This window comes from Dinoponera quadriceps, unplaced genomic scaffold (assembly GCF_001313825.1).
Source record: "Dinoponera quadriceps isolate SergipeBrazil2010 unplaced genomic scaffold, ASM131382v1 scaffold71, whole genome shotgun sequence".
Taxonomy (NCBI): Eukaryota; Metazoa; Arthropoda; class Insecta; order Hymenoptera; family Formicidae; genus Dinoponera; species Dinoponera quadriceps.
In genome coordinates this window covers 128,643-139,844 of record NW_014554274.1, presented here as the reverse complement: position 1 = coordinate 139,844, position 11,202 = coordinate 128,643, and the positions used below count along the sequence as shown (strand labels likewise).

Below are 11,202 nucleotides of genomic sequence, written 5' to 3'. Positions count from 1 at the left end.
TAAATAAATATATATTATGAAATACGATTGAATCGCTTATTAGATGGCATATTTTCCTAAATTTTTGCGCTTATCTAAATCGATTTATCGATATCGTCAGAGCCTGAAATATTCTCTATTAATATCAACTAGCTCCGATGAATTTCGAGAGATAATTCCGGGAGAGAAGAGAGGAGGAAACGCATGTAGTGAGGACGAGTTTCATTTTTACTTCAATTTAATTATGAATAAGCGAATTACATAGATTACTATGATCTGTTATCGCAAAAACACTTAGATATAACATATATTTAGGACATACTATAGTACAATCAAACTTGCTTACATATTTAATATAATATTAGATAAAACAATGTATATTGTAAAACATTATACGTAAATATGAGATCATATCAATATAATTCAATATAATTTTTCTAATCTACTTTTTTATCTTACATATACACAAACGTAAAACTTATATAGGGTGTCGTAAAATCATCATATGTTCTTAACATAATAAATTCTTTGAGACATTCTAAGACGAAAGTTGAAGTACGAAAATGGTAAGGCTGCAATAATTTTTAAATTGTAAACAATTAAAGTCGCCTAATCGTACGGCTGGCATTTTCCGCACTCAAATGTAGCAATATGAACTTTTTACTTTTAGACTTTTTTACTTTATTTCCTACTTTGCATTTATAGTCCTTGCTAAGGCAATGCATTTAAATTAGCTGCATAGCTGTTGTTACATATTTTGGTCACTTTCAATTTGTTGGATACCTTAATTCACACTGTACTATTTTTTTGCAATAAAACATTGTTGTTATTATTATTATTATTATTATTATTATTATTATTATTATTATTATTATTATTATAGACAGTAATAAATATATTATCATGATGAAAATGGATCTTTTTCTTAATATTTAGCACTCGTATCATTGTCCGTATTGCCTAAGAGCGAGAAATATCAGTTTGATTAAATAACTTTAGTCGTTTATAATTTAAAAATTATTGTAGCCTCACCATTTTTGTATTTAAATCTTATCTTAAAATGTCCCAAAGAATCGGTAGTGTTAAAGATATACGGTAATTCTGGGACACCCTATATAGTATACATATATTTACATATTATTTACAAAAACAAAATAAATAACAAGAATATAACATGAATTCTACATATTTTTTAGTATCATTAGATAAATATAAGACTTGATANAACAAGATATCATCTCGAATCATGATATTTCACGCCACAGTAGTGTAGTTCAATATTTCTTAATAAAATACGAATCTCATTGTCACGCGTACAATTAATTAGAATTAACATGTAATATGATATTTTGGGCTTTTGTGGTGTAGATAAATACTTGGTTTGATTTTGAAATGAGCGCCACGTTTCTCATAAAGTTGTTTTTATCTATTAATTTTTGTCTCCTACGACTAATATTATTACGGCACCAAAAATCTAGAAATAAACTATTGCAATAAAATATATTTTCATGTACTTGAAGGTTTTAGTACTTAAATCGGATGATGTTCGATGAAAATTAATCACCCGAGGACATTGAAATCATGTCGAATTATCTTAACTCCTAAATATACGAATGAATATATAATAAAATGAGATTTCCATCTATCACTTTTTTACAACATGTCTATATCAATTAAAACCGGTAGCGAATATTTTTTGCTCTTCTAAAGAATTCATTCAATGACCAGGATCCAGGGAGATCCTGTAAATAATAATTTAATTTACAAATTCGCATATAACTAAGGACCTAAAAAAAATATATAACTATGAGATATATTAAGGTAAAAAGTACTTATCGTGATAAACGATATGAAACAATTGCACGTTATATATAAGATCTTCCTTTTCTGTAATATTCATTTTTCTCTATCCCTCTTTTTAACTCATATTCAGTCTTTATCACTCATAGTCGAAATACCACAGCTTAATAATTCAACGAAACTCGTTTCCATATCTGAGTTCGCCCGCGTCTCAGGGATTCCTTCCGGTTACGATCTCTTCGCCGTCCTCGTCCACCGGCACGGTGGAGTGATTGTAGAGGCCCTGCGCCATCAGCTGAAGTGCTAACGGATTCTTCTGTCCGCTCGCCTTTTTGATCTTCGCCCGTTTATTCTGAAACCAGATCTTGATCTGCGCCTCATTCAGGCCCAGGTCCTGCGAAAGCTGCTGTCGCCTCCTCTCCGTGAGATATCGATTCTCCGTGAATTCCCGCTTCAAACGCGCCAGTTGTTCGGCGCTGAAGGCCGTCCTCGGCCGCTTCTCTTCCGGCGTGCTATTCTTACTGTTCTGCGAACGTTTCACTCGCCTCGTACGCGGTCCTGAAAACGGACAAAGTAGCTACACATTAATCTTCGCGCATCTTGTAGCTGAAAAGCAGGGCAGAGGATCAGAAACATGTTGGGCTTATTGTCGGTGAAAAAAACTTCTCATCAATTTGTCCACCGCTGTGAATCAGCGTTTTTGTGACGATTCGAGCGAGCGATCGAGAACACCGTAGAGGAAGGTCACTTCTCGGGATAATTATATCTGACCAACTACTTCGGAATTTACCGAAGAGGGAAATAGTTCGATTAACCGCGGAAGAATGTCGTACTTGAGATTCTATCCGCGCTCTCGCGCGAACTGTATTTCAATTTCGCGCGATCTGTGTTCTCTCTCTCTCTCTCTCTCTCTCTCTCTCTCTCTCCCTCGATGTTAATTTATATTCTCAACGTCGACCCCAACACGACAATCATAAACGCGATACAGTTACATTACACGAATAATCGCGACGGGTTTTTATTACTAAATAAAAAAAGAAAGATCGAGTCTCGAGACTGCGCGCTCCTCTTATTTGTCGCGACAACGATCGGAACTTCGCGAGACACGCCTTTTAAAGACCGTAAACGAGCAGGTTGATCACCTTGTATCGCGTGTGTCATCGAAAAGTAACGTTCATCGGCAAGTTTCGAGCATTAGCATTACGTGTTTTCGATTTTTTATTTAACTATATAGATAACGCGACCGTCTAGCCGGCGCACACATCCGCGTGCTTTCGCTCGCGTTGCAGTTACCGTCGATTTTATTACTATTATCTCCACGGAAACCGTTAAGCGGTCGCTTCAGCCGTTTGTAACTCGGGGTATATCTTTATGACGCTGTAATTATTATATCGATAATATGTAAAGTACACATAATTACCTTCATTATTATTGCTACTAAAAGAACTCGCGTAATCCGATTCCCGAAGAAGGAAAAAAGAAATATGAAAGAAAGGAGAGGTTTAACGACCATATCCAGGCAACGATCGTCAATGTTAATGCCAATATTATTATCGCTTCAAAAACGCGCTAAACATCGACTGCGGCACTGCGAGAAATTGCAATCGCGGCCTTCTTGCCACAACGATCGCCCGAACCTCAATTACAAATAACGAGTGGCGGCGCGTTCCACTATCGAACGACCGCTAATATCTGGTCTATCGATTTTCAGTCTGTAATCTGTTTTTTTTTTATTAATACACTATTACACGAGACCTGCGATTTCGTGCTATGCGAAAATGATACGAAACGAACCCTCGCATTCGCGTATACTCTGCCTGAAAAAATGTATCGTCGCGTTGAATCCACTTTCGGTGATCAACACGTTCATCAGTGAAGCTGAATGAATTACTCGCGGTAATTAATGAGACGATTGTCGAATCGAGACGCGTAGCAGCCCAGACGAGGAACCGAACCGACTCGATAAAGATGAGCGAGAGAAGACGGAAGAAGCGACAATGAGGACGAGAAGAAGAAGAAGGAGGTGGAGGGAAAGAAATATACGCTTTCGTATGTAGGACACTGATTGTAGAGGGTAGTTCGCAAATGTAGGTTCTACACAATTAAGCTCTGCGAACCAGCGCAGGTGGCATCGGGCCGTTAACCTCGCCTAGCTAGCACTCACACTCGAAGCTAATGCTCGCTTTCTCTCTCTCTCTCTCTCTCTCTCTTTCTTTCTCTTCTCAACTCGGATATAACGTATGCAGCTCGCGCGATCCTTCCGCGCGACGTTTTCGCATCTTTCGCGCGAGAACATAATAACTTACCGCGTTAATATCGAACGAGATGGGCGTATTAGGCATACGCGTCTCGGCTATCGTTTATTTTATGGAGAGCGAACGATCACATATCTCTAATGAGAAAATGCGTAATTAGACACTCTCGAAGCGGAGACCATTGCCATTCGTCGGTGAGGCGTCGCCGGCAAATCGTGATTTGTCCATGTCGTTAACGCGGAACAGCACGTGAGCGATTAATCATTGAAATAAGTTTATCGAATGCACGAATAGGTCAAAGTGATATCAATTATGAGTAGCCGGGTGTCCGAATCTTTAAGGTATTACCTGACTACTTGGGTAATATTTGAGTATTCATACTCATGGGTTCTACCCGAGGATCCAAGTTTTTTGAGTTTTGCTTGGACACCCAAATATCTGGATAGTATTCAAATTACGAATGTTATTCAGATATCCAACCCTGATATTCCATCAAAAGGCGGTTTGGTTGTCCACTTTCTGATTAATTTAACCTAACATTTTTTTCCATGTACTGTTAGAAAGTTAACCATCCATTAATTCGTCACGTGTATTTGTACCTTTACCTCGTCTCGTTTCTGTTTCGTCTCGCCTCGTTTCGTTTCGTCTCGTCTCGTCTGTCGGGGCGAATAGAGTCGCTAAACCACGAAAGTACGAATCACAGGGTAAGATTACGTGATTACGCGCGCGAAAAGCGGCGATTACCTTGGTAAGCTCCTTAATCGCACAAAGACTCGCCTTCAGTCCGCGTGACCTCCGGCTACGAAAGCCGCGATAAGCCCACGAAGCGGGAGCCACATGTTTCGCTCGTCGAGGGATTTCGCTTATCTCCGTGGCCGCGTAATTTTTCAGACGCTCTGATGGGGATTTTAATTAACCGCCGATCGTGATTTTGTAAGTACGTATGGAGCGTATAGGCAAGCAAAACATCTTGATAGGCATTTCCGACGTCTCGCGACCACGCGAGTTCTTCTTGCATGCGGCTGAAGCGCAAGTCACGTGCTGCGCGCACGAAAAATCTGAATTGAATTTCTGGGCTTTTTCGCTTCCTCCTTCCCCTCCCCTCCTCCCCGTCGAACGTTACTTTGTCGGACGTGTGTCGGTACGATGGAATAGAATAGCGCGAGACGGATATTAACACGTTAGAAAAATAGTCGAGTTCCCTTAACGGTAGTAAAGTTATTGTTCAAGCGTGATGTTCGAACGTTAACGTACGATGCTCCCGATGTTGGCGCGTGGCGATAGCCGAAGGTAAACACGCGGACAATCACGTCCGTGACGAAGTTTAGGAAAAAAACGAAGCACCTGACAATACCAACGACAAAGGCAGACGATCTTGCAGCACGTTTTTCACGTTCGAGTCACTAGCTTTTCGCCAGTGTAAAATCGCGCATATTATTCTCGTCCGTACACTCGCGTAAACGCTACACTCGATATTCACTCACTTTACGAGCGCGCATATTACATTACGGGCGCATAAAACAATCGATTTTCCACGAAAATTCGTTTACTTACCGGAAGACGGCCTGTCGGAGTATCTGGTGCAGTACACCCACGCAGGCCACAAGCTCTGTCCGTTAGTAGAATTCTGACTCGTTGAGATACCGCCGTTGCTACTGGACTGCGCGCTTTCGCCATTCAAAGACTCGCCACTAATAGTGGACGACGCTGAGCAAAGGGATGACGGTCTGGTGACCGAGCTATTGGTTACTGAACTCCGGTTGGACGCGAGACTTTCTACGCTACCGCTCCTGCTGAGTCCAGCTGAGCTATGCCTTTGTAAAGGCGACGCCAATCCGCTATGCGTCGAAAAAGTGTCCCTATTGTCTCGGGTTGTGTAATTTGTTGCATTAGGTAATGGCGGTGACAGCCGTGTAGACGGTAGGCTTAGATCCCGCGGAAGTGAAAGCGCGTTACCCGAAGTTTGTACCGTTGTGTGCCTGTTCGTACATCGTACGGACGTTTCTTTCGGCGTCTTCGAGTCGAGAATAGCTTTGAGGCCGAACTCGGGCTTGAGGATGTTATCGACACTGAAACGTAATGGCGTATCGGTATCCGGCTGGTCGCCGTCATCCGATGGCTGATTCTCTTGATGCAACATACGGCTCCCGGGTGAAAACATATGTACATGTGAAGGGTGGTAGAGATGAGGATTGTAAGGATAGTGGCCGCCCATCTTTAACGGAAAATTGCGTATGATTATCATGGGCGACACAGTTATGTTCATTTCACGTTAAAATACTCACTCCACTCTGTGGATGTCTCTGTCACGTGTCTCTCACAAGAGCGATTACGGGAACCCAATAACGACGCACTGACTCTTCGTGGTTATGTTCGTGGGAGGGAGAACGAGAAAAAACACATCGCCGGCTTCATTGTCCACTTCTGTCACGCGAATCGTTCCGCGCGTAGACTAGGTTACCGTCAAGATATAATCACGACGACGCGACGATTCTCCGTGAATCGCTGCGGGCCCCTTTACAAAACCGAAACAAACACTGTGCACCACGTGCCACCAATGTCCCAACGAGATGCGTTGTTTGTATACTACATTCCTCAGGGCTTGCCGCGAGTTGTCACTGTGCGAGAGAACGTTCTTTTCTTCCGGTGCTTCGCCGTCTTCCCCATCGGCTTCATCAGGTCCACTTGCACGTACCAATACCGTATCGTACGTATCGCAAAAAAAAAGTGAGCTCCCGTGACCGTACCTGCGGCACGGTATGAGAGCGGCGTGTTAATTATCGGCTCGTCTTTGGAGCCGGTCCAAACCGAAGACTCTCTCGGTATCGGCTTTTCCCGAGGTTTCCGAGTACTCCGGCGAGTGCTGTGACGGGTCTGACTGGCTGTCCATCCGTCGCTCAGTGATGTCTAAACTAGGGGACCCGGGGTCCCTACTTACCGCCTGTCCCTCCTCACCTCACCCTTGGCCCCTTCTCTCCTCCTACGCCGCAGTCCGGAGTGCAGTGCACTAGACACCCTCGATTGTATCTCTATTAACTCTTCGGTCAAATGCTCCGCCCACTCGCGTAAGGTGTGCTCCCTTCCTCTCCCACGATATCCCCACCGCCAGTGGTACCGGTAGTAGGGGACTGTGCTCACGAATTTGCCGCGGATCAATGCTGCGGACACCGGCTTCCTCCTTTGCTCCAGGCGCTTCTTTCCTCCAGATCTTCTCCGCCAAAATCGGCCGATTAGTGGAATAGGATTGTTTAGTCCGCTTCTTTGGAATTTTGCGGATTGTCCGTGTAAACCAAAGTTGAACCAGAGTAGGGTCACCCAGAAATTGCCTAAACCGTTACCTGAATCCGCAAGGCCCACTTTGACCTGTCCAAACAATACACAATATTTGGGTTAAAAAGGAAAGGTTCCTCGTTTGTAGTATTGATTGTAGTAACACTATGCTGAAAGAGATTCCTTCAAAGTCCTTGGTTTTATACTATTCACTCGAGTTGAAAACATACTAATGAGGTACATACATTTTAACCGTGCACAGTGAAAAATTTATTAAAACTGAACCTACCGAAATTTTTATGTTACTTTAACATTTGTATATTAAAAAATATATGTTAAATTAATATATTCATCTTGTTGATATATTACTTTTTATTCATATTCATCTTGTTAAAGTAACACGAAAATTTCAGTGGACCGTTTATAACATAAAATTTTTTACTGTGTACATCATGCAGTAAGAGACGAAGCTACTTTATGCACACGATATAGGACTTTGTTTAGAGATGGTCCATAATGGGCAGACCGAGAATAGATGGATATCCGCGCCACTGCGAGCACAATAACGAGAATATCCACTTCTCTCCGCCCCATTTGAGCTTCCCCCACTTTTGCACTTTTCAGCCCATCCCCTTTCATCCTCGTCCCTCCTCTACGACACGCCTACTTTGCCATCCCTTCTACTGGCTTTTACCCACTACTCCATACTTTTGTTCCTCCCCACCGGTGTAGTGTTGTCGACCCGATCAGGCTGAAGCCGGCTAATTCGTTTCTTCGAGCCGACGAGCTATCTCTCTCTTTCTCTTTCTCACTTATCCTCCTCTGTGCCGACCCTTCGCCCTACCACCCTGTCCTGAAGCGCGACGTGGATTTTATCGTCGCGCGTCGGAATCGCTTCATACAAAAATTTGCACGAACACCATCAGCCATGACCCTCTCTTACTCTCCCTTTTTTCGGGCCCGACGGCTTCGCGACGGTTAACGAACAAATGTATTATCCACCCCACTGCAGATGCTGTTCCCTCTCTCTTTGTTCCACCTCCGACAACCTCTCTCGTTGATCTCGCCCTGTGCATTGTCTACGTACGCCATATATATCTGGTCCTTCTCACCTCCACGTCCATTTCAGCGTAGCTCATTTCTAGATCGCTCAATCGTATCGATGTTTCGCACACAGTTAGAAAGTTAAAGGGGCAGAGTGGTCCAATCCCTTTTGTTGGACCTCGCGCGTGACTTGGCAATCCGGATACCGTGTAATGTACTTTCTGCACGCGGCTTGGTGTTTGGGTTGTTGCGAAGTTGAAAAGGGGTTGCCCGTGGAGGGGCGTATAAAGCAGTATTCGCTGATACTTTTTGGGGGGAAGATCAATAGTTGTAGCGATTTTATTCCCGTACGTATCTCCTTTAGATTTGACGGGAACCGTCCAGAGCTAGATCGACTTCGCTCGGGAACTTTTTTTGATTCTTTCCACACTATTTCCGGGACTCGTCAGCGACGACGATACGCTCTCTCGTTAATCAATGAAACAAAATTACGGCTATTAACTCTTTAACGTCTAATCGCGCAGGGGAATTCTCCCATTGCGTCGGAGTGTTGTGCTTCGGTCCTGACACGAAATGGCGCGAGACCGCGCATTAGAAGCACGCGAGACGCATAAGGAATCGTCGTTAAAATGCTCGCAATTAAAGCCAGTAACGAAATCCGCCTAGCCGGCGACGCCGACGTAGGTCGCACGCGATAAGTCAGGTGTTTCGCGCGATAATTGACGGAGACAACTCGAGCCGCCGTTCACGCCTAAAGAAACACGCCTCTGGTTCTGTTAAATGACGACGACGACGATGAAAAGTACATAACCATTTCGGAATTCTCAATGACGTTCGTCTAACAGTTCTGATCTAATCGCGAATGGGATATCCACATTTTTATTTTGGAATGGATATTGGAATTGGCATAAATTATCCCACGAGATTTTAAATATTACTCTCGCTTGTTTTATTATTATTATTATTATTATCATTTCATTTTTTAGTGTACTGATATTCTCACGTGAAGTTATATGTTACTAAAGCATGTCATGATTTATTTATCAAGCTGAAGGAGAAATCTTTGTAACCCCACAGGGGAATTAATAAATTATATTGATTAAAATTTTTTAATTATTTATCACTAATCATAGTTGTTTATTTTTGAAAATTTTTTCGGGTCTTTATTTGATTTTTTTTCTAATCATCTATACATTCTAGGATTAATAAGATTTCGCATTTATCAAAAGAAATTATTTCGGAAAAATCTCTCTTAACGATGAATTAAGAAATATTTAATTGTACGCTATCAAAAAAATGCTTGAAGAGGAGTAAAGGATTTTAACCGAGTTGTTTCGTCAAGCGCAAATTAATATGTTCCTTAACATCGTTTAATGAAATAGTAGACAACGAGCGTGCGATGCATCGGAATGAACTTCCAGACGTAGGTTATCGTATACTCGCACCTGACACAAATCAACATTTTTATCGGAGCGATCGGTCAGTCGTGCGAGCTTCGCTTAACAGAGAATGTCGTAAATTACGGGGACCTTGTCCGCGCTTGCTTCTTTCTTTACACTAATTATCGTCCGTATATCGATGGCCTTTGTATCTCGAGTAATACCGGTGCATTTTACCAGCTACTGGTTATGCTGGTGCTAACGAAGTCGTTTATATCTTTCATTAACATACCGTTTTATTTAATTATCGCCGGTTCGCCTTATTTAATTATCTCGGCGCTGCTGATCGCCCGATAGTTTTGCAATAAATAAATCGCTCAACAGCCGATCAACGTAATGCGGCAGCTGACGACTACGATGACGATCAAGCCGTTATTATGGCGCGCTCTTTAAATCTGAAAAAAAATCATCGATACCCGACACCCTAAGCGATAAAGGGTGAAACATGAAAAGGGATCCCTCTGCCCATTATCTTCCGTGTACACACCATCATATGACTTCACCGTGTATATTTCGAGGTAAATTTTTTATTTACCTCAAATTAGAGTTTTCGCCACAATGCGCAGACGATAATATCGGCGAATTGCAGCAACCTAATTCCACGCCATTTCGACCTTCGGCATCCTCTTCGTTAAGACGAAGAGAACAGGAGGCAGGTATCATTCTACGGCATTTCGTAGCTTCGATGATGACTGTCGTTGCTCGAGTTTAGCCGAACCCGGCTTTATCCGGCAGACGGTGATTCCCTTTGTTTCCGCTGGTTCCATCACATCCCCATCTCGTCGTCATTATCGTCTTCTCTGTAAAGTCGGCGAAGAAGCACGTAAGATATCCGTTACAGCCGGCGATTTTATTAATGGCCACGCCTAAGGACACCAGCTGCCATGTGAGGCAGCCGCAGGGCGATCATTAGCCGCGAGGTCGTTTCGTGTAAGGACAATAATAGAGATAGCATCCATAAATAACTGTAACGTGTCCATCTATCAATAGCGCTTCTATTCGAACGCTCGCGAAGCTACGTTCCATGGGAATTATCTGGGATAGAGCGTGGATCGATTGTCCGGGTTGGCTCGTGTTGCAGCCCGAGTCGTCTCCTCCGCCAGCTTTAAAGAGACATATCGTCGCTTTGTTGTTCGACAAAGAGAATGGTTGATGAAGCGTACGCCAAAGCGGCGGATTATCGGGGCAAAAGAGATAAGAGCATGTTGCGATATTCATTACGCATCACGACTTATGTGAGAGCTCTATGCTTTTATTAGACGTTAGACGGCGTGTTTTCAGTAAACAGCTGTCACAGGCGGGGTATAAATTACCAGCGTGACTACTAGAGGGTATCCTTGAATCATCGTCAGACCATACCACGCGTCGTTCCATCGCAAATTACGATTCGCGAGACTATCGGACGGCGTTGTCGG

At 42.9% G+C, this 11,202-nt stretch overlaps 1 protein-coding gene across 1 annotated transcript; it reads right to left on the bottom strand.

The window, feature by feature from the left end:
• Window positions 1–1,990: 1,990 nt before the first annotated feature.
• Window positions 1,991–6,300, bottom strand: LOC106741147 (homeobox protein engrailed-2b-like). Its single transcript, XM_014612859.1, has 2 exons — window positions 5,589–6,300; window positions 1,991–2,337 (listed from the first exon to the last, which is right to left on the bottom strand). Exons 1-2 carry the CDS (start codon window positions 6,298–6,300, stop codon window positions 1,991–1,993), a joined length of 1,059 nt encoding a protein of 352 aa, XP_014468345.1.
• Between the last annotated feature and the right edge of the window lie 4,902 nt (window positions 6,301–11,202).

Excerpts from the sequence above, each read along its gene's own strand:
- LOC106741147 (XM_014612859.1), bottom strand. The coding sequence starts at position 6,300 with ATGAACATAACTGTGTCGCCCATGATAATCATACGCAATTTTCCGTTA. Across the intron at positions 2,338-5,588 it reads CTCCGACAGGCCGTCTTCCG|GACCGCGTACGAGGCGAGTG; the intron begins GTAAGTAAACGA and ends GTCCGTTTTCAG.